The 23,732-nt window shown below is 38.9% G+C and overlaps 1 protein-coding gene and 1 long non-coding RNA gene across 2 annotated transcripts; both read right to left on the reverse strand.

The window, feature by feature from the left end:
- Positions 1-5,731: 5,731 nt before the first annotated feature.
- LOC144030960 (uncharacterized) lies at positions 5,732-6,874 on the reverse strand. The gene is made up of 3 exons (XR_013287394.1): positions 6,767-6,874; positions 6,630-6,696; positions 5,732-6,553 (listed from the first exon to the last, which is right to left on the reverse strand). It is a non-coding gene; the product is annotated as an uncharacterized LOC144030960 (long non-coding RNA).
- A 5,698-nt stretch (positions 6,875-12,572) lies between these two features.
- Positions 12,573-15,454, reverse strand: LOC144030724 (uncharacterized). The gene is made up of 5 exons (XM_077537265.1): positions 13,389-15,454; positions 13,218-13,264; positions 13,079-13,129; positions 12,971-13,004; positions 12,573-12,889 (listed from the first exon to the last, which is right to left on the reverse strand). The coding sequence occupies exons 1-5, from the start codon at positions 13,513-13,515 to the stop codon at positions 12,594-12,596; spliced, it is 555 nt and encodes a 184-aa protein (XP_077393391.1). The 5' UTR covers positions 13,516-15,454; the 3' UTR covers positions 12,573-12,593.
- Positions 15,455-23,732: the final 8,278 nt, after the last annotated feature.

Consider the following 23,732-nt stretch of genomic DNA (forward strand, 5'->3'; position numbering starts at 1 on the left):
AAAGAAAGTACATATAAACTTACAAAGCACAGCACAACACAACGCTGATGCTGCAAACTGAATATTATGTCTTTACCATACTCAGTTACAGTAATATATCAATCAGCAATAAAAATCAGAACAAAATGTGGCAAAAGGGTCACATGTGCAAAAAAATCAAAATAGAGATATTGACACATTTGAATTCTGCACTTAATTCCCTTTAAAATGATATATAATACATGGATGTAGCTCACTGCAATTGGCTGGCAACCAGTCCAGGGTGCACACCGCCTACTGCCCAGAGCCAACTGAAATAGGCTCCAGCACCACCCGCGACCCTTGTGAGGAATAAGCGGTCAAGAAAATGGATGGATGGATGGATGGATGGATGGATGGATGGATGGATGGATGGATGGATGGATGGATGGAGCTGAAAAATTGACAAAGTTACAGCAGTTTTAATGTTGGAAGGTTGAAATCGCTAGTTTTGAGGAAAAGGGCTCTAAAGTTTTGGTACTTGCAACTTTCAAATCTCTATAGCAACCAGTACCTTAAGAAAAAGATATGAACCTGAAATTTTCAGGAACTGTTCAAATATCAGTGGAAAGTCAATTCCAATAGCAGGCAAGGTCATCGTCTGAGATTTTAACCCTTTAAATGTTTTGGAAGTGTGACCGCTCAAGAGATGAAATCGGCTTTTTTGTGCTAAAGAGTTTTGAACTGATGTAATTAGCATCTAGTTTCAACTGGTTTTATGTGATGTTATGTGACGTCAGGACCTGTGTGATGTCAATCTTTACTCCTTTAGGTGATGTCTGGACCTATGTGACGTCAAGGGCTATGTGATGTTAAGAATCTTTAATCCCTTTACCTGGTCAACAGCCAATCAGATAATTCCATGTCAGTCCTGTTACCCACATGTCTAACTACAACCAATTAGATTGATTCCTATATAAGCCTCCTGAGAAGTGTGTGTCTTTGTCGGATTATTACTTCTGTTACCACTGGCTCTCTGTGCAACTCTCTTTGTTTCTCGTCTAGTCAAGTTTGTTCCATGCCTCTCGATGTGAATAAATAGTTAAAATCTTATTTGTGTCTGCGCTTTGGCATCCAACCTCAGAACATAACGCTCCATGGCTGTACTGCTTTTGAAGAAGTGCTTCTTTGCTGTCGCGATAATTCCTCGTGAGTGTCTTTGCTGTCATTCATTCCATGTCATTCAATGTGTATTTTACGCATGCGATAAGTCACGATGATCACGACTGTCCAAAATACCCGATACTAGGGGTGTGAATTGCCTAGTACCTGACGATTCGATTCGTATCACGATTCACAGGTCACGATTCGATTCGATACCGATTAATCCCGATACGAATTTATAAGTCGATTGTTGCGATTTTTTTTCATTCAAATTTAGAAAATACTAATCAGTAAGCTTGTAGAGTGTAAGATTTATATGAAAATGTATTATTTATCTGAAATTTCAGTCTTATAGAGGTTGTAATCTGTTTCATGTTTGAACAGCATTAAAATAAAATATTAAGGCTTAATGTTCCGTTCATATAACATTCTTCCATGCTCAAGGTGTGAATCCTAACCCGAAGTCAGACGTTTTGTTGAATATTTTTCCATTAAAAATGGAACTTTAAAAATCGATTCACACACACACAAAAAAAAAAAAAAAAAAAGGTAATGATGATAAGACGTTGAATCGGTAAGACTACCGAATGAACAATTCTGAGCTCTTAAAAAAAAAAAAAATCGTTTTTTTTTTATTGAATCGATTCGAGAATCGCGCGATGTAGTATCGCGATATATCGCCGAATCGATTTTTTTTAACACCCCTACCCGATACAGTACTTAACGCAAAAATATTCATAAAACGTGCTATAAAATCATAATTGCTCAACATAAATTGGCAATTTCTTTTCAGGGAAGAGTTGAAATTAACCATTTCACAGAATAGCTGGTTAGTTTTTCACAAGTCTTGTGTTCCTTTAAGTTTAGTCAGGCTGCTGTACTGCTGACAGTTATAACTATAACAAAAATGATGAGACCTAAAATCATTGTCATAACTCATGGGTTTATATTTGGGGCCTTGCCACGTGGCAAGAGAAAAAAAAAAAAGTTTGGCCTTTGATCGCACGTTCTCCATCTCAAATTCCTAGGCCAAATTTTGGGCCCAGTACATCTCTGCTCGTCGCCCATGTACTTGAACAGAAAATACGTAAATTCAGCCATTTTACACCCACCCCACCCCCACCACCACCACCACCACCACCATTGTGAAAACACTAAAATGACATGCATAGCACAATTATTTAAACTGACACACAGAGAGAAAAACCTCTTCTCAAGTCTCCAAAACTCTAAACACATTTTTTGCTTTAAACACATTTTGCAATTCAAAATAGCACTAATTAAATGCACTGAACACGATTCTCTGCATAAGACACAACAATCTGACATAAGGTCACACGTTTGCCATTGCAAAACACTGACATTCAAAATGACAATACATTAGCTACCTGGCCAAACACCTCAATTGTTACCACCTCAATCAGGACGTAAGCAAGCACTATAAAAAGACAGGTGAGCACTTTTTTTTTTTTTTTTACAACAATGGAAGATGTGGTAGAGAGAGGAAAAGGAAGCGAGGGTGAGAATGGGGGTGGAGTGAGAGGAAGGGGTAGAGCTGGTAGAGGATTTCATGTCAAAGAAGACAGTAACTTTCAAATGAAATCAAAGCAACAGACGCTCCCTAATTTTTGTTGCCTTTTTTTTTTTTTTATATATATACTTTGCAATTTTCTTTCTCAGTTTACTGTTTCGTGAGCATATATTTTCTTACTACAATGTAAACATATCTGCTGTGCATATGTTCCACTGACTTGTGAATTATTTTTTTAAAGTACATTTAAATTGTTAAAAGGTTTGACAGCACGTCTTTAAATATTTTTGTGCATATGAACATGAAGAATGTTCTACAATTTGAACTATTTTAGTATTACGGCAAAGCATACTAAAGATGACAGTGCTGTGCATTATGCCCAACAGTGTGTAGTTGATGAGACATAAATCTAGTAACATGAATGACGTGTGTCCACTTGGTACAAGTTTGATTTTGGTAAACTTATATGTAGTTTTGTTTGCAGAGCTTCATTTTGCAGTTCGGGTGTGTGATTTTGAGAATTGTGTTAAGTGTTTTGATAAAACAAGCCTAGTTTGCAAAATTGTGTTATAGCAATTGGAAAAAAAAACTCTTTCACCGTGTTGGATTGAAAAAATAAAATCAATGTAAAGTATGGACCTGAGAATGAAAAAAAACCCACTATTATTTATTCATGTTGTGATTGTGGGTGCGATTGGTTGTTTGCCTTTGTGTTTGGCTGGTGACCAGTCCAAGTTGTACCATAGGTCTCACCCAAAGTCACTATACAGGTTCCAGCTCACCTGCAACAGTAAAGAGGACAAGCGATATACATGTATACAGTTCTGCTCCTGCGATTGGCTGGCAACGAGTCCAGGGTGGACCCCGCCTACTGTCCAAAGCCAGCTGAGATGGGCTCCAGCACCCCCCGCAACCCTTGTGAGGAATAAGCGGTCAAGAAAATGGATGGATGGACAGTTCTGCTCATAAGTTTACCAGTTGTAAATGACAGGCAAAAAGTCTTTTTTTTTTTTTTTTTTAATGCTATGCTGCTCTTATCTTTTACACCAGTCACATTTTTTTTTCAAGCCGCTTTCAAACTGTTGTGGTTTTATATCAATGAGAAACAACTCTTATTTTGGACATCTAATCCGAGATGCTGAAAGTGGCTGGGGTCAGTGGTCAAATTGAGAACATTTTCCTTTCTATCATTTTCAAGGATGAAATTTGTCGACCGTTCTTTGAACTTTCAAGGATGATTTCATGCCATTCAGAGAGGTAGGTATGCTATGGATTTTTTTAACGGTGTATTCCTCAAAGTGGTCGTTTCTCGACATCAAAGTGAGAACTCCAACCTTGAAGGCACAAGTTTCTGTTGAGGTGAATTTTAATGGGTGTATATATATATATATATATATAAAATATACACACGTCTTTATGATCTTGAGTGGAAGAGTTAATGCTGAGCTGCCCTTGTGTTGCTTATGTACTTTACTTCAATTGAATTTGTCAGCTAAAATCATCTGAGGAGAAAATATATACAGTACATTAGATACAAACCAGTGGCCAAAATGACTTTTCTATGCTGGGTGTCCGGCCTCCAGCTCAGAGATACGGTGAGAATCTTGGTCATCCAGGAGGGACTCAGAGTCAAGCCGCTGCTCCACCACCGTTGAGAAGAGTCAGATGAGGTGGCTCAGGTATCTGTTAGAATGTCTGTGAGGTGTTCTGGGTATGTCCCAAGGACGGGAGGCCCCGGAGATAATCCAGAACATGTGGAAGAGACTATGTCTTCCAGCTGGCCTGGGCATGCCTTGGGATCCTTGAGGAGCTTGACGAAGTGGCTGGGGAGAGGTATGTCTGGGCTTTCCTGCTAAAGCTGCTGCCCCCACAACCCAACTTCAGATAAACAGTGGAAAATGGACGGATAGATGGGATTTCCAGACCCAATGACTGATTAATGGAAAAAGTAGCAGACAACGCCATAATTGGAGCTTGAAAAGACTTACATTTGAAAACACCTCTCAAAGTCCAAGGTGTCTGGTTAGCGGTTTCCAGAATTAGCATCTTGACACAATAGCGAAGTGTCAATCAATTGGACATTTCAGTTTAACAGATATTAACAATTGAACAGTTTTAGATATTAGTTGGCTAAAACCATTATGTTTTGTCTCATAATGGTGTTTCTTATTTGCACAAGCTGGAACGTAAAACGGGTCTGGCCGTTTCATTTGTTTTATTTTAAAAGCCCCATTTGTTCCAACATTTCTCTTGCTTTGAGTCTTTTTTTTTTTTTTTAAAACTTTCTCCCTTTAACTCTATTTCCACGCTGGGAAAAAAAAAAAAAAAAAAAAAAAAAAAAAAGTGAGAGCACCTCTTTTTTTGTTGTCTTTTTCATTACTGCCTGAGATGCAGAGTTGATTGGCTGAGTAAGGTACAGTGGCCTTAAAGTGCAAAACACAGCAGCAAAAAACTAAAACTGCAAATGGGGGGGGAAAAAAAAAATAAATAAAAACCTGAACAAACTTGCAAATATTTAAAGGGGAAGTGTGTATTATTTAGTGCTATCTTGTGGTGAACTATCGATCCATTTTCTTGACCGCTTTTTCCTCACAAGGGCCATCCACACTCACAAGCACACCTAGGGACAATTTGGAGCGCCCAATTAATCTGCCATGCATGTCTTTGGAATGTGGGAAGAGACCGGAGTACCCAGAGAAGACCCACACGGGCACGGGGAGAACATGCAAACTCTACCCAGGAAGGCCGGAACCTGGACTCGAAGTGGAGTCTTCAGAACCAGTAGGCGGACGTGCTAACCACTCGACCACCCTGCCGCCAGTGGTGAACTAATAATTCTATATAAAGTGTGAATAAGAATTGTCACGACTGCCATTGTGCATGAATGAACCTTTTTAACTCAAAGAAAAATATGTTACTGTATTTAATTGTTGTTGTGTAAATTTATGACTATCAAGGGATTACTGAAGTTGTTTACATGTCTGGGGGTCACTCATACAAAGGTATATTTCATTCCCGAATGGCACTTTATAGCAAACATATTGTTGCATAGTTTTGAAAGATAGCTTATGTGGCAAAGTGGCTTAGTTAGTGGGGGACAACGCCACCTGGGGACTTGCACCCCAGGAGTCTAAAACAAGCTTCACAACTAAAAGGCACGCAGTTTAAACATCCACAGGACAAGATGTGATTCCAAAATATTCTGAGTTTATTAACAAATTAAAAGCTTAAAAAAAACAACCTGACAACAAAAGAAAGTGGTGTGGGACTGCTAAAAACATCATAGGACTGGGGGACTTACCACGACAGCGGTACCAAAAAAAGGGGAACGCCAAACACTGCACAGCAAACCAAATAAGTGGGAAAAACGGGACCACCACCAGGTGCCCTCAGTACCTGTCAATGATAAAAACACAAATTAAAAGAAGCAAACAACCCACACCACTTCACCCAAAGTCGTCTGGCAGAGCAAAAATAAAAACAATCTTAAAACATAAAATACCCATACTGTTAAAAGAAACAAAAAAAAAAAAAACTACTCATATAAAACAAATCCAAACAGATAAAAATGTTCAATGAATGGAAGGGCTCCGCGGCGTCGACACTTCGCCTGGGTCGGTGCTAACAGTTCAGCCAACCCAGGTCGCCGCCCAAACAGGAGGGGAAGTTGTCAGGAAAGTAACGGTGTTTAAAAACCAGTTTTAAGATGTTAAAAAGCCAAGACAACAGTATGACCCGGAGTAGTGCCACACTGGAAGACAAATTAATCAATTACAAATTAATTAAAAATAAAAAGGTCTTCATAACTAGCACAAAAAAGAATTAATATTCCTTACCGGAGCGCACAATGGCAAGGTCACGGCGTGGGGAGGAGATACCCAGCGCGGCTCCAATTAATGGCTGGACAACAAGGTAAAAGCAATTAAAGCTTTTCCCCTGCCCCGCCCTTGCACAAGGCGGACAGCCAACGCCCTACCTGCAGGAAGCGCCGCGCACCCACCCGGACACCAGGGAACAGTCACGCTCCAACATATACCACGTTGCTGTAACCAAGCCGTACTAGAGTAAATTTCTAAAATCATGAATGGGCCAAGTCGATAAAAGCACGCATACCTTCACTTGGGTCCGACACCACCCACACACAGACCACGTCAGCGCACGCGTCACGTCTGTCAACTCCGTAAAGGAGGAAAAGGAAGTGGAAGAGAGACAGACTGGCGCTGCGCTGACCTATTTATAGGCACCTGCTTAATTAGAGGCACTCTGCCCCCTTGTGGTAAGGGGCATCTTTATTCTGCCACACTTAGATAACTTGAGGAAGTGTCAGAGGGACATGTTTGCATCAAGGTTTTTCAAGTTTCTAAATCTGAACCCTAAAAAGTTTTTGCTGCCGTGTGCATCTTGAGAGAAATGTAAGACTTTACCCGTAAACTAAAAGAGGAAGACATTATATATAGATCCATCCATTTTATATTCGATATTTTTAATTGTAACCTAAAAAAAAAAATCAAACATGCTTTTCAACCATATTGACACAACCTGTAACGTTTTGATTTGCCACGTTGGTTATTTAAAGGTTAGTTAGAACCAAAACCAAGAAAAAGTACGTTGTATTCTGTGATTTGTATAATTGCATTATTTCTAAATATTTTAAGCAGTTTACATGTACTTAAGATATTTAGAAATTATAGATATTACAGTTTTGTTTTGTTTTGTTTTAAGTAACATTAGTCATTTAATTTAGCAAGTTGGAGAGTAAACGAGTGTCATCTGGTGCTGTACAGAACCATTACTAGGCTGCCCTCGCTGCAGGCGACGCAAGTTTGTTACCCACCCGGGAGACCACGTGTGTTTGTGAGGGGGGGAAAAGCACTACTAGGTATCCTTACAAGACAGCTGCACTGTTCACAAGTGGGTTCAAGCCTCACTTTTGGCAACATTCTTTTTGTGAACCTTAACAAGGAATAACCTAAATTTAACCAAACCTAACAACTGCATGTGTAACATTACTGCAGGAAAGATGGTCAATCCTATTTTTGATGGTTTTGTGGTGATCAATATTTTGATCAATACAAAAATGTAGTTTTACCACAGCTTTTCAGCAGGTTGTTGTCATGTAGGCTTAGTCTCAGCAGATTAGTGAAATTAAAGGGAGAGTAATGTGAAAAAGCAAATTTTTGTAGCTTTTAGCCATGGTAAAATGCTAATTCCTCACCAAAAAAACATGACCGAAGTATGAGACATTCTAGCTCTCCAAGCACCAAGCCCTTCCCAACCTGAGAAAACGAGCGGGTGCTCACTCTATGATGTCATCAGGTGTGGACCCACCCCTGCACTGACAAAACACACGCCCACAGAGACCTCCATGCTCATAGGATAGCGATAAAAGTAGCCTTTATCAGTAAACATTCTGTCCAAATTAATTCAAAGCAATCAATTATCCTTCACATTTGCAATGCCAAAGTACAATGACAACTGGCCGTCTTTAATTTCCAGAAAGGTTCTGGCCTACACTTGTGTAAACTACAAGTAAAATTTCTGCACTATGGAACATAGAGTTCTTTGTTTGTTTGTTTGTTTGTTTGTTTGTTTGTTTGTTTTCATTATTTAACCCCCCCCTTCTCCTCCCCTACAACTCCACTCTGATTTCCTGTGGCAAGGAGCCATTTTGTTTCAAATGTTTATTGAAGAATTGAACATCTATCCAATTTGCACATTGAATTAAAGAAGACATGGTTGTCCTGCAAGGGCTGGCAGGTCTTGCGTGGCCACTCAGAAGAGTGCTCGAACGCAGCGCTGCAGAGTTTTGTGGGCGGTGTGCGCAACAGGACGGGAGGGGCGTGGAAACCACGTAGGGAGAGGCGGGGTTTTACTGAACCAGGCGTTTTACTTCCGCATTGGAAAAATAGCCAGCAAAATACCCAATATTTCACTTAAAAAAATTACATTGCCATGTTGTCAAAGGTTAGATTTAATCATTATATGCCTGTAGTTAACTGTGGAAGGCCTTAAAATGCCACAATGCCCTTTAAATATTTTTTTAGGTTTATGTCAGTTTGGAATGATACTTTCTAACAAACGTCATAAAGTGTTATATAGTGTTGAAAACTAATTAACTTGGCAAGTGACATGACACGCTGTCCCTTTCAGTTTTCTTAAAAGAAATACAACCCCCCACACCCCTAGCTTTTTTTTTTTTTTTTTTTTTTTAAAGCTCCCCAGAAGTGCTTAGCATTGATCAAAGCATAAGATACATTTGCACTTGGACAATTAAAATTACACAGTTGTAAGAGTATCAATACTGTATCATGAAATATTATATAAAATATGTATTTAAATGTCATTCAGCGCTTGTTTTTAAACAGGATGTTGTCATATAAACTTATCATCAAGTGAATTAACGATGTGTACATATGTAGGCTATCTGGAGGGAATTTATTAAATAGGAATGACACTTGCTAGCAAATGTTGTAAAGTGTTGGAAAACAATTAGCTTGACACGTGTCAAGGGGACATCTCTCTGACGATGTCGTCATAACGACAAGGTCTTAAGCATTTTTCTGACAATACGAGAAGCGCCCAACTGGCCTCGTAACTGACAGTAGCAATGTCCAATCAGAGCACATAAACAACGGTCCCTTTTTAAACAATGACAAACCGTTTCTTTTCAGTAGAAATTTTTCTTAGCTTGAGACATTAAAAATGTGAGAGTATGAAATAGGACAGAAATGAGTGAGACTCACACTCAACACTGTTAAAAAAAAAAATAGCAAGATATAAAAGTTTTTGTTGAAAATTTACCTTGATGGGCTAAATTCTTTGCACACAACAATGTATGTTTAATCAACTGAAATTCCAACATAACATGATGAGTTCTGGTGACGCAGGTGACTGTTCCACCTGCAATTAGTGGCAAATAGCAGACTTATCTGGTGTGTTCTTCCGCCAAGTCACAACCTTTGTTCAGATTAAGGTTCCTCAGTAGCCTTTTTTTTAACTTGTAGGATGAGTGAGTGTTTATATAATAATATATTGATTTGCGCCACTAAAGACCATATAATATTCTTTACATAACAAATATAATTTTCAGGCACTATAGTATATGTGCGGAACATTGAAATGGCTTTATGGCTACATTAGCACATTAAGTGAGTTTTACCTATTCAAGTTTTACCTTTTGTTTCACCTCAGTTATTCACCTTTGAACATATGTTCTTAAGTTACAGTTAATGGCTGAAAGGCTGAAACTACAGCATGCTAGCAAGCTAAATGCTAAAAAGAAAAAAAAAAGAAAAAAAAGAAAAAAGCACCTTCCCTATGTCTTTTGTGTTATTTGGGCTTCTGTGTCTCTGTGGTGTGGACCCACCCACTGCACGGAGCAAGGTCATGGGCCCTGCTGGACGGCTAGACAGCTGGCAATCGAGTTAGCGGGACTTTAACTCACGACCTGATGGACTGGCTGGCTGTACAATTCTCCACCTCCTCATTTTGGGATCCGCACAACAAAAACACTTCAGGGAAAGGTAACTGTTTTATTACTTTTGGTGGCCTGTGAACTACCTAGCTAAAAAGCGGACTGGTGACGGGCTCGTCCAGTCGGTCACCACCTCGCTTGGTGTTTGTTGTGTTGGTGTGGCGGTCCACATAACAGAGAAACTTCAAGGAAAATTAATAGTTTCTTAAACACAACAACAGCATGTGCACGTGGATCACACTGATAGCCATTTGCTACCGACTGTACAAACAAACATTTGATTGACAGTGAGGGTTGAGCAGGTGTGTTTTCACCACATTCAGCGGGCATGCCCACAGCATCTGAAAGCTGGGAGGACATACTAATTTTCAAGATTTCATAGGCTACTTGGCACTATTTTCATTCATTCAAATTTGGCAGGCTTGCTAACGAGACTCTTCTCAGTTTGTGTGTCAAATTTAGATATAACATTTTGTTTTCACTTTTCAGGTAGCCTACTTTAAAGTATTGTGTTGTGTAAAAAAAGAAAAAAAGAAAAGAAGTTATTTGACAAGTTGACTGACAGCAGTGAAAGCCACGAGAAGTGTGCCAATCATCCAGGCCTCACCCACGTACATTTAGAGTATTTTGGTTGACACTGTGGTTCTTTGTGTGGGTCCGCTCATGGAATGCCATTAGCACTCTCCTAAGACTCTTTGGTTGAGTCAGAAAGAATCGACCAGGGACAAGAGGAAAAAAAAAGTGTTCTTGAAAAGACCACTTATTAACAAGTATTTATTGACACTCTTCACAGATGACAGGAATGACTGAAGTTTGCCAGTCTTCCCGAATGCTCCTTTGCTTGACAGATTCCCCCAGGGCCTCAAACACTCTTCTTCTTCTTGTTTGCCTCACATGTCTCTCTAGACGTGTCATCAAATGTCGCCGCTACAAGCAGAGATCTTCATCAACAACCATCGAGCGCTCTGACCCTGCTCCGCATGCAGACGGGGGGATTTGCCGTAATTGCCTTCCTGTGAGTTGCGTGACGACACCGGCTAAGCTTGTGCTTTCTGGTGGCGTCCATCAGAGCGGTGTTCGATTTTCGCTGCTTCGCTGTGTTTTTACACCAGGGAGGGCAGAGGAAATAAGAGGAGACCACCACTTTTCCTTTATCATCATTGCAGAAAATATTAATAATGATGCTGGAATTGAGAGAGGGGATTTGGTGCTGTGCTCTGGAAACCATCCATCCATTTTCTTTCCCTCTTTCTTGTTTAGTCACTGAGTCAGAACTGAACGCATGCAGTCTGCACACAAGTCAAACAAGTGAAGCATTACACGCAGGGAAAATGTGTATCCGAATTAGACTGCTTTATTGATCATGGATGAAGGGCATGTGAACTGTGGCAAACTGTGATGGAAGGAGCCATAAAATTATGCAGTCCAAATTCAAAAAGTCGTGTTTCAATTTTCTCAACCTAACTTGAAAAATAACAGTTAGGAATGTTTTATACCACTTTTTTTTTCTCTGGTTGATACCATTACAAGTACTATCTACTCTTGACTAGTCACCAATACCAAATATCAATACCACTAGTACTTTTGATTGAAATCTCCCAAAACCCAATGACAGATAATTTTAAAGAAAGACAATATATCCCAATGTAGCATTTTCCTTTAAATTTGCATGAAATGAATACCTTGAAATAGGGCTGGGTATTGCCCCAATACCCATACCCATCTGGTTTGTCACCCAACCCAACCCTAAAAAATGTTAACCATAACACAAAAGTAGAGAACAGATTTTCCCAGTTTCTTTAACCGAATCCAGAACTTCAGACTGTTCCTTTATGGTCACATTTTTCTCCTGAAATGTTTTCATTTTTCAGATTTTTCATCGTCGCCTGTGCGGCCAGTAAATTCACTTTTTTCTTTTTTTTTTTCCCAATTGCTATTCTTGAATTTTTTATGTATTTTTTGCTGACAAACTCCAGCTCCACACTTCAGCCCATTTGTAATAGAAGGAAAATCAGTGGAGTGGTATTTACTTTGCAGGTAGACTTATTGTGTGCACCCCTAAATCATCAGTTTAGGGGAATTAAGTTAGTGCGTCTCAATTATGTATTCTTTATTATTCCACAACGTTGAAAACCTTCATCAAGAAGAAGGAAATATTTCGTGCCCCTACCAGCTCTCTGCCACAACTCTAAGGAGTACAACTTGTCTATAAAATAGTCATAAATTGTAATAAAGTGTGACTGCATGACTGCCACCTACTGTAGGAGATGTACAATTACACTTTGCTGCACAGGTTAGGGGCAACTATGCTCATTCATTAACTCTTTGACTGCCAGCCATTTTCGGAAAAGGTAACCCCATACTGCCAGCTGATTTACAGAATTATTCTACAAACACCTAAACTTCTATAAAACACTACCCCAACAATAAAAAAAAGTGTTTTTTGATTGCAAAATAACAGTTTATTTACATGCAACAGTAGCAATCCGAACAAACAATTTGGAAAACTCTTTGCAAACTATTTACACATGCGCAACAGTTTTTGTCAGTCTGCTTCTGCATGGACTGATTTGCGTAGAGGTTGGTATGATGAACGATGTGCTGGAGAAGTTCATCCGTGATGAAGAGCTCCAGGATGTCAGCTGGCAGGTGGGAATTCAGCTCTGCTGCAGCATCCCTTGGTCCTGGTTTTGCAGCAAAGGGGAAGATGGTTGGCTGCCAGCCGAATTCATCAACTTCAAGCCAGCCAGAATCTTTGGGATCTGCAAATATACATTTCAATATCATATATTATTTTAGAGCACTGTGATGCAATGTGTGTGTGTGTGTGTGTGCATGTTTACCTTTTTTTCTTGGATGTATTGATTGATGCACATTCTGTAAATTATAGAAGACGTTTACCATCAAATATTTTATTAGTGCTGTGGAGAATCTTTTTTTTTTCTTTTTACCTTTGTTCTGCTCACTGTGAGAAGGGTCACTTTGGGGCCTATGAGGAGGAGCTGAAAGAAACATATACAATTACAATACTATCGAAAGACTTTCCTTTTATTGTTGCGGTGTATTGAAAACGTTTGTTTGTTTTTTTACCTTTCTTTGTCGTAGAACCAGCGGTCGGACGTTGCTGTGAGCACGATCTATAAAATATACATTCACGTTTGTATAGGTAATAGATGTTTTAGTGTATATCAGCACATTTACACACGCTGCTAGCAGATCGACCGAAAAGGAAAGTAATCTTACTAGCATGTTAGCGCTTACCTTCACGTTCTTTGGAAGACTGTCCAAGACTGTCTTGCATCGGACCCATAGTAGTCGTCATCGTCCGATGAAACGTCATCTGTGCAGACGTGTTCGGTTGTGCACCACTTTTCTCCGGTGTTAGCATCGCTAGCCGGTGGGGCCTTAGGACCTTATTAGCATCGCTAGCCGGTGGGGCCTTAGGACGTGGTCGAAACGGCCGCGTTACCGCTTCAACTATGACTTAACTCCGTCATCACGGTGCTCTTGAGCACTGGTCGATGCTTTTGAACTTTGAAAATAAGGATCAAGCGTGAGCTGATTGCCATCTGTAGCCTTTTTGACTCCCTTAGCCAAGTTAGCCATTCTCTCCCCCTCAACACTCTAGCTCAGCCTCTCTTCTTCTACTGTTGTCTCCTACCCGATCTTGTCCAAAAGACTCATTACAGCCATCTAGTGGCCAGGAATACTCATATAGTAACCCGATCGGCTTGATACTTGGAGCACAGCTGCCCAAGGCTTTCCTCCACCCGTTTCCATAAAAAAAAACATAGTAGACGTCAATTAACGTCTATGGCGGCCAATCCTAGGATTATACTGAACGTTTTTAAACGTTTATGGCGGTCAAAGAGTTAAAAAAAAAGAAAAAGAAAAAGTTAGTTTGATTGTATGAAGCCTTGGTGCAGACCCAAAATACTCCTGTAAAATGTACTAATTTGTATTTTGCTATACAATTTCATTAGACTTCAGAATTCACTACTCCAAAAGCCTATTTCTGAACATTTTAAAATAAAATAACTCAAATTTGAATTGAAATACATTTTTTCATATAATTTTACATATTTGTACAATTTTCTGAGAGGAATACTCTGACCGTTCTCTGTGTTGTATTTACTTGTTTGCTCAAAGAATCACTGCAGACTCTTCTTCCTAACTAAGAACACTTCCAGTATTATTGGCTTTCTTTCATTGGATTTTTGCTTCTCTCTGAACATTTGCATGCAATTTCTGATGGCATCTCAATTTGTATTGATAACAAAGAATTATCAACGATTTATTCAACAGCTTATTATTGTCGTTGCAGTTTGAATTTGTGTGGAGGTACACTGCAATAAATGTGCATGTGGGAAGCTGAACGAGCAGAGGAACTCTAAATGGGGGTGGGGGACAGGTTCTGTGAAGGAACAGGTTCACATTAAATTATTGATAAGTTATGAATTAAAGTTTAACTACAGAACTCTCGGGAGAGACGACGTGTCGCTTTGTTGAAACTACAGCCGCTAAAGAAGCACTCTGCATGTTCATGGCTCAGGGTTTTGAAGATAAAAACAACAGACTTTTTTTTTTTTGCATACTTTTGCCATACGTGGGCATCTTTTTAAAGCTTTGGAAAAAAAAAAAGCGCACGCCAGCAAGGTTGCCAACCGTGTTCAATATGTGAGGCGCACACATTGCGTGCAATTTCATAAGTGGAAAAAATGTGCTGTTATCGTCCCCCGGGATGCTATTGGGTCTGATGTGCGACACGAAGGGAGCGATCAGTAGCCCCAGCCCACATTAATGGCGGCGCTCGGTCTGCGTCGTGTCCTCCCGTGCACGAGTCAGCTCATTATCAGCCACACTGTTCCCCTCCACATGTGAATTATTCAGCGACGTTTCTTTTGACATGCTGTGCCCTCCTGCTCGTTACATTACATCTATTCATTTTTAATTGCACCAAATTAATCATCCTGCGTTTTGCTCGTTTAGTTCAGTTACCCTCATTAGGTCTGCGAGGTAATCGATTACCATTAAGACAGTGGGGGGGGGATAAACCACATACACGGCATGATTGCTTCAGCATGTTTGCCTTATTATAGGCCACAGCAACACATTCACCAGAGTGAAGCCTCATCACCAACAGACGTTCTTTTGGTAGCTAATGTTGCACTATTTCCACAGACACTACATCTGTACCTCAGCACCCATGCCGGCGGATCGAGGCTCGTTGAACGTTAGCCAATTTAGCCGGGATTTTTGCTGAGAATTTGGTGGCAGAAAACTTATATGCCTGCTCAGACCATGTCAAAGTGTTAGTACTAGGGCTGTAATAATGTCCAAACGTCACAATATGATAATTATCACAATATTGTGGGGAGGTTAAGCTCATATTAATAAAAAAAAAAACAATTAAAAAACAACAACAATATTTTGTGTTTTTGTATAAAACAACAGCAGTGATAAAGAAATAGCCTTGGCCAGTCATTTTAATGTCAGATGCCCTATTAGCTCAGAGGTGCAAAGTATCATGGTAGTAGTTCACTATGCTGTGTTCGGCTGAAAAATCTTTTTTTTCTTCTTCTTCTTTATTTTTTTTTACTGAGATGTTGAAAAATATTGGCTGGCATGACTGATTTATGGGAGTGTTTTGTTAGAACATAATTCTGTCTGTGGCAATTGGAGATCGCCTTCCAACATTGATTGTGCATCCTTGTGACTATTATAAAGTATACTATTGTATATTTACTGTAAATATTGTATTATGAGTCATTAGTGCACTTTCGTATCATAATTTATGACATGATGTGCATTGCAAATTGAAATTTGATATACAGGACTGTCTCAGAAAACTAGAATATTGTGATAAAGTCCATTATTTTCTGTAATGGAATTAAATAAGCAAAAATGCCATACATTCTAGATTCATTACAAATCAAGTGAAATATTGCAAGCCTTTTATTATTTTAATATTGCAGATTATGGTTTACAGCTTAAGAAAACTCAAATATCTTATTTCAAAATATTAGAAGAGTTCCTCAGTCCAAGTAATAAAAAAAACCCATAATCAGCAATATTAAAACAATAAAAGGCTTGCAATATTTGAATTGACTTGTAATTATTTAATTGCATTACAGAAAGTAATGGACTTCATCACAATATTTTAATTTTCAGACAGTCCTGTATATGTATTATCTAATGCACACTATAATAGAGATGAATGTTTCTATAAATGTTGCTAAATTAACACGGAAATAAAGATAAAGGGATAAAGGTTTATATTTCTTCCTGTAAATGACACATTATTAATACATTGCATACCTATAGATAACAATAGCTGTAAAGACTATGCACCCATGTTTTAATCACATTTTTGTGATTTAAAAAAAGAGCTCAAGATAAATCATTTCAAAACCTTTTCCACCATTAATATATATGTATACCAATGTACATCTTAATTGGCAAAAACAAAAGGGGAGGGGGTCACTCAAGAAAATGTGGCTGCACACCCGAATCTGGCGACGTGGTGGTGTTCTGTGTTCAGAAATAGCCAATCACATTCATGTTAAATGGGAGACAGCACACAGCTCCCAAAATCTAGTGTCTCTCTTTAACAACAAATTATGTTCAGATGTTCTAGTAGTATTTTTTTTTTAACTTTCTATAGAAAACTGTAGATTTTGTGATAACACTGAGTGCCCTCCTTAGTTTCTTTACTTAGTTTCATAACACATTTTCCCACACACATTTGGGAGATTTCAAGTGTTTTATTGACTTTAAACAGCTGAACAGCCAGTACTTACCAGAAAAATTTGCAACTCCTACACTGTTGCTGTCGGCCTCATGGCAACCTCACTGACAGGCTTTCTTGTTCGTATAGGCACCAATTTTAAGAGGGACATCCAATTCTTGGAAAGGTTACATTTACTCTATGTTCCTGGCAACCACAGGTGCCCTGTTTTGCCCGAAAGGTAGTTTGCTGTGGTACTTTGGTCATTTCTTCCCACTGCATGAAATTCTTTGTACGTTTTTTTTATTGCCTATTACAAGCATCCGTGACGGGTTGTGGGAGGACGAGGCTACTGGGCTACCTAGATGCTCAAAGGTGCACTATGTTTTGGCCCGCGGTGTTACCACAGATGACAGAACGTTTCCTTCTGACCGTCACATTCTGATGGGGGCCTTCATTATTGTCATGTTCTGTCAAGGCTTTACTGATGGATGCATGGCAAATTTAGAGTATGTTTGTTGTCATGGAAGAGTTGTATGACCTCCCTGCCTGGCCCCCTCCAGAGTCTGCCTCATCACGGGAGGACACATGTAGCGCATGCCACTTAATAAATGTTTGATAATATTACTTTCTGTAATCTAATTTCCTGAAACGTCTCTGGATTAAAACATATAAAAGAGACTGTTATTTACATTGACACTGCACAGTGCGCTCAAGCGCACTCTTGGCGGGAGAGCATCTCTCTCTCAAGTAGATGTTTCAAATAATAAAATATAAACAAGTATTACCTTTAAAGAGGTGAAGGAACCACTGCGAGATGCCAGTAAAAGCTTCCCACGAAGCATGGACTACAAAGTTGTGCTTCGCCCTATTACATAGTGTCAGGTTGTTAATTGCAACCCGTGCCAAAAATTTTGACAATTTCAATCTCCTGGCTTGTTATATTTGCCCATCCCCGCCCCCCATGTTGTCTCACTCCCATTTTCTCCTCGGTGTTCTGAAACAGGGCTGCCATGGTGGCTGGGAAAATTGCAAGTTCATGACTGTGTTTTGTTTGGGGCAAGTGTCTGATTTGAGCAATCAGTATGTAACCAGCAACTAGTTTCAACTGGTCAGAACTAGTGTTGTTCCGATACCATTTTTTGGCCCCCGATACCGACTCCGATACCCTGCTTTACAGTATCGGCCGATACCAATACCTAAGGTTTTTTTTTTTTCCTCAACATGCAAAAGCTGTCCTGCCATTGGTTCAGCGCATTCAACAGCCAATAGGATATCTTAGATCGGCATGCAGTAAACATGTCATATATCAGTGAATGTCGTGCACGAGCAAGACACAAGATGCTGCATCCAAAATCCTATACAGTGGTACCTCTACTTACGAAATTAATTGGTTCTGGAAGAAAGTTCGTAAGTAGAAAATTTTGGAAGTAGAGACGCATTTTCCATGTAAATGCCCTAATCCGTTCCAAGCCTCCCAAAATTCAGACATAAATGTTTTATAAAGCATAAAAATGCATCAAAACATGTAACAAATACATGTTACAATTAGATTATTGCACAATAAATGAGAGTTGTGCATAATGTAAAAAAAACAAAGAATCAAGTAAAGAATAAAAATTATGGTCATTTACCTTTTTAACTGCTGTCCTCATCGTTTTTTGCCCTCTTTGGTTCATGTTCCTCTTTCTCAGAAGTGTTTTTTTTTTTTTTTTGCCTGGTGTTTTGTAAAGAACTGATCCATTGATGTTTGCTTTTTTTTTTTTTTTTTTTTTTTTTTTTTTAAACAAAACAATCCTTCGCAAACATCATCTTAGTGAGCAAACGCCCGACTGGTGAACACTTTTTCTGGGCGATTCTTTTCACCAAATTCTGAAACTTCATGGAAACATCCGGTATGGCGAGGCATCTTTTAAAAAAAAAAAAAAAAAAAAAAAAAGGCCCGTCTCGTCGCAATTAAAAACTTACTGTGCCTTCATCAATCACCAATTGTTTGAATTTTTGCACAAATTCGTTGGCCGTTAGTTCATACATTTACAAAAAACGATCAGAACACCTCATGGGCCGCGGGATGAATGATGAGGACGCTGGATAGACACCGATCTAGTATACGCTCATAGATACCTATGGTAGAGGTTCCTCTTAGCCAATGGGATGCCAGAAACATGCACAAACACCGATCTAGTATACGCTCATACCTCTGGTCGAAGGTTCCTCTCAGCCAATGGGATGCCAGAACGATGCACAAACACTGATCTAGTATTTACGCTCATAGGTACCTATGGTAGGAAATAGCCATAGCCGAAAATATGTTGCGTTTGGTAATGTATTTTTACCTTTCGTATCTAGAAATTTCTTTCGTAACAAGAGGCAATATTTTCCCGTTGAGGCGTTTCATAACTCGAAAATTACGTATGAAGAGACGTTCGTAAGTCGAGGTTCCACTGTATTAGTGTTGGAATTAATGGTATCGGCATGTTACTTGTGAGTACTCACCGATACCACTGTTTTAATGCAGTATCGGCACCAGTATCGGTATCGGAACAAGACTAGTCAGAACCTATGTGATGTCTGAAGCTATGTGATGTCAGGAATCTTTAATCTCTTTATCTGATGCAATCGGTATGCCACTAGGTCACCTCCACAGCCCAAGCTAGTTCCATGCCTCTGGTTCCATGATGCCTTCTCGTTGTTTCTGGTCTAGTCAAGTTAGTTCCACGCCTCTTGATATTATGTGAATAAAGTGTTTTAAACTCTTATTTGTGTCTGCGTTTTTGGGATCCAACCCCAGAATATAACAAGCGTAAATGTACCTAGTAGATACATACCTTCTCCACTTTATGGTGACTGTTATGTGTTCCATGATAAATGTAATGACTTGGAATTTGTTGTATACTTGACAGCTTCCTTTGAAAAAGGTGAAGCTGTTGAAGCTTTCTGTGGATTATGGCACTTGCTGTTAAGTTACTATAAAAATGTCAAGAAAACCCTTTTTAGAACGGCTTGTAAATAAAGTAAAAACAAATTAAAAACAAACAAACAAAACATCAGGTTCATTTGAGTTGAATCAGGGGCACTTAAAATGTGGCAGGTGTGTCCTGAGTCATCCATTTAAAAAGTATTTGAATGTTACCGGTTAATTTTCAACACATTCATATCCCTTGTTATAGTTTTGCACACTTTTGCAAGCACATGAGTTCCGTTGCTTATTTTTTCTCCCCCTCTATAAATCATTAATGCTTATTTTTACTTCCTCTCTATAAAATATTCAATAAATATCATTTTTCCCCATTTGAGTTATGCCGGTTATTTCATTAATGGTGGGAAAAGTTTGAAACAGATTTATCTTGGTCTCATTTTTGTTTGTTTGTTTGTTTGTTTCTTTCTTTCTTTCTTTCTTTCTTTCTTTTATGTGCTGAGAGGTTTGGATCCCAAAGGCGCAGACACAAAAAAGATTTTATCTATTTATTCACATCGAGAGGCACAGAAACTCAGAGACGCTGTACACAGGAACAGGTGGACAATAACCCGACCAAGAACACACACTACTCAGACAGCTTATATAGAGAATCTCTCAATCTCATCATAGAGCGTGGCAAGACATCGTATGACATGAAGTTCTCCTATTGGCTGTCGACCCATACATCACACAGTACCAAAGATTCCTGACACCACACACATCATCGAAAGGATTAAGGGTTGACATCACACAGGCGAAAACGAGTTGAAACTAGATAATGGTTATATCACGGTTACATCAGTACAAAACAGACACTTGACCTCACGGTCGCGACCCCAACTTAACAGGACATGAATTCAAACATCACTTCAGTTGAAACTTGATAATGGCCACATAAAACAAAAACATCTTATGAGACAAAACATCACTAAACATCACCCCTTCATGACACTTCCGGAGGTTGAAACTGATCACTTTTGAAACCGGACTTAATGGAAAGATTTCAAAACGTGCCTCGTACGTTCCAATGTGGACACCATAGTAGGATAGCTACTTCTACCGTGACTGCGCACTGACACTTTTTTTTTAACATCCACGGTGTACGCACGCAAAGTACATGCGCAATAATTTTATCTTTCACAGTAAATAGACTTGTAAAACAATATAACAGTAAAGACATGAACAGATTCATACAACTCCTACGAGTTGTACAATTTACAAGTGTTGCAACTGCATTAATGATCCTCACTACTCATACAATTCATTACAGTACACACTGTCAAATCAAATGGTAAAGACATTCAATAGTTTCAACACTTTCAAAATGCATACATACTTTATCCCACAAATAATCCTATTCATTTATTTTTCTGTCTGCTTTTGTTTGAAGGCAAAATGGCTGTCTCATCCTGACACTTTAGCTCACAGGTCCCTCTGGTGTATTGCAACAGCAGCATATGAGCATTTCTCCAGTTTAGTTAATGCTTAAGACAGTTTGTGTGTCAAAAGATGTACTTGCGTATTTGCGCTACTTTTGATAGAAAAGCAATAGCAATAGGATAAAAATCCTATACATTGAGTTTAAAAAAAGGAATTAGCATCCTTGCGTGTTGCAAATCATGAAATTTCATTTGGGAAGTATAATGGTAAAGACATTTTGTTATTCAAAGTTTGGGGGGAAAAAAATCTACCTTACATTTACCTTTTTACCCTAATATATATTTTTTTGTCCATAATTTTTTTTCTTAGAAATTATTACAGCTCCATGGCACTGTTTCAAATATTCCTACCAGTAAAATTAACTGATTTTCAAAAGGAGATACTTTATGTGTTGATGAAAACATTCAGCCGATATGTTTTCTTCCATTTCTTTGTCATTTTGCTTGTAATGTCTGGTGCCATGAAAAGTGCATCAAGTGAAAACCCAAAAGAATATACAGAAGGCACTGTTATTTATTTATGTAAGAACTTGTGAAATGATTTTGGTAATTGTAAAGAAAACCTTTCGTAAAATGTCTCGATTAGCTCTCGAAATCCACTCTTAAGAGCTGTTGTTTTCATATGGGTTATATATGGGTCCAAACAAATGAACAGGAAACTGAAGAAACAAAGGTGGTGACCCGATTGAGGACAAGCAGTATATTTGGTACAGAATCAGATGATAGACTGTATTTACCACAAAAACTAATTCAATAAAAAAACATTTTACTATAATACAGCTGTAGTGTACTTTTATTTCAAGTGATTCATTTTAGATGAAATGAATATGAACATGAAGAAAATTGGGTCGTCTTTCAATTAAATCCAAAAATAGTGATCTTTATACCCGTGCGTGTTAGATTTTATCAGAACAGAAAAAGCTTCAATAAGAGCATTTTTAAAATATTTGTGACCTCTCTTCAGTCTTCAGAGATATACAACATTCTTGTTTTATTTATCATGTGGAGTGCACAATATAAAAGTCCATCTGCCCGAGATTGCAAACACTGCTGGAGATTGAATGCAATGCAGTGAAATGAAAAAAAAAAATTGAGGAAAAAAGAAGTGCAAGTGAAGTTTTGCAATGAATGTTTCCCAAGCGATGACGTCATTATGCCGACTCTCAGCCACTTCCCAGATGTATATATACTTCGGCTGCCCACATTCACCCTTGGAATAAAGATGTAAACAAATCAATAATTAAAGCTAAAGTGAGATTAATAATGTTTTATTATTTAGTTGACCATGGCAATTTCACCGGAGCTAAAAGCAGTGCTTGACAGACTGGAGAAAGTGGACGGGAGCAAGAAAAAATAAGCAGAACCACATCTAGTGGCTAACCAACAGGCTCAGTTTATAAGATCGGATGGCTTCTATTTCAGAGTGGACTGGAAGTCAAGGAAAAGTTTGAGAGTCTGCTTCCCAAACAAAACAACCATTGCTTTACAGATTTTTTACACCGACATGCCTGCCATAAAAATGTTGTATATTCATAGCTACCTAGTGCTGAGTGAATAACCATGCTAAGGTTTTTCTCTATTGTTTAAATATCATGTAAAAATGGTAAATACACTTCCACAGCATTATGACAGTCTTGTAAACGACCCCACAAATAACGCGTATGATTGTAGCTGTAGATGAATCCCAGAGTCCCAATGTTAGCGCCAGTTGACCACATCTGTGCATTCATAAATAAAAACGTGATTTTCTTCATAAGTGAAACGTATTTAAAGCCCGAATCACACGGAGGAACTTGGCAATGCTAGCGAATGTTGAATAGAAAAGAATGATAGAATGACTTTATTATCATTGAACAAGTACAATGAAATTGAATTATCCAGTCATACGCAATGTGCCAGATTTCACATCAAGGTTTGTTCAAGGTCGATCACAGCGTTTCCTAAACATTATCTAAAGCAGGGGTGGCCAAGTTCGATCCTCGAGAGCCCCTATCCAACCTGTTGTCCATGTTTTTCTCCACTAACACACCTGATTCATGACCATGATCGTTCTCAGGCTTCTGCAAAGCTTTCTGATTAGCTGATTACTAGATTCAGCTGTGCTGAAGGAGAGACTACGTTTGCATGCAGTCAATATTTGGGTTAAGGTCAGCATTCCGGTTTCTGAAACAATCGACGTAACATGTTTACTTGCATGGCGGACAGAGTCACTCCCGTTTACATGCTCATTTGCCTCAATTGGAATATTCCGTTCCGATGTGTGGACAATGTAATTACGTAAATATGTAATTTCCACTTTTAACTTACTACGTTCAATAATAGACATATTTATGTCACTCACCACACTAAATCGGGTTCCTCCTCATTACAGCAGTGTGGTTCTTTGCTGCAAGCATCAAGTATGTTGACACCAGCTTGAGTATTACCGATGGGTTACATGGTTACTCTGGACCGATGGGGCGCTGTGGGGGCCCGCCGGG

The sequence above is a fragment of the Festucalex cinctus genome, chromosome 11 (genome assembly GCF_051991245.1).
Source record: "Festucalex cinctus isolate MCC-2025b chromosome 11, RoL_Fcin_1.0, whole genome shotgun sequence".
NCBI lineage: Eukaryota > Metazoa > Chordata > Actinopteri > Syngnathiformes > Syngnathidae > Festucalex > Festucalex cinctus.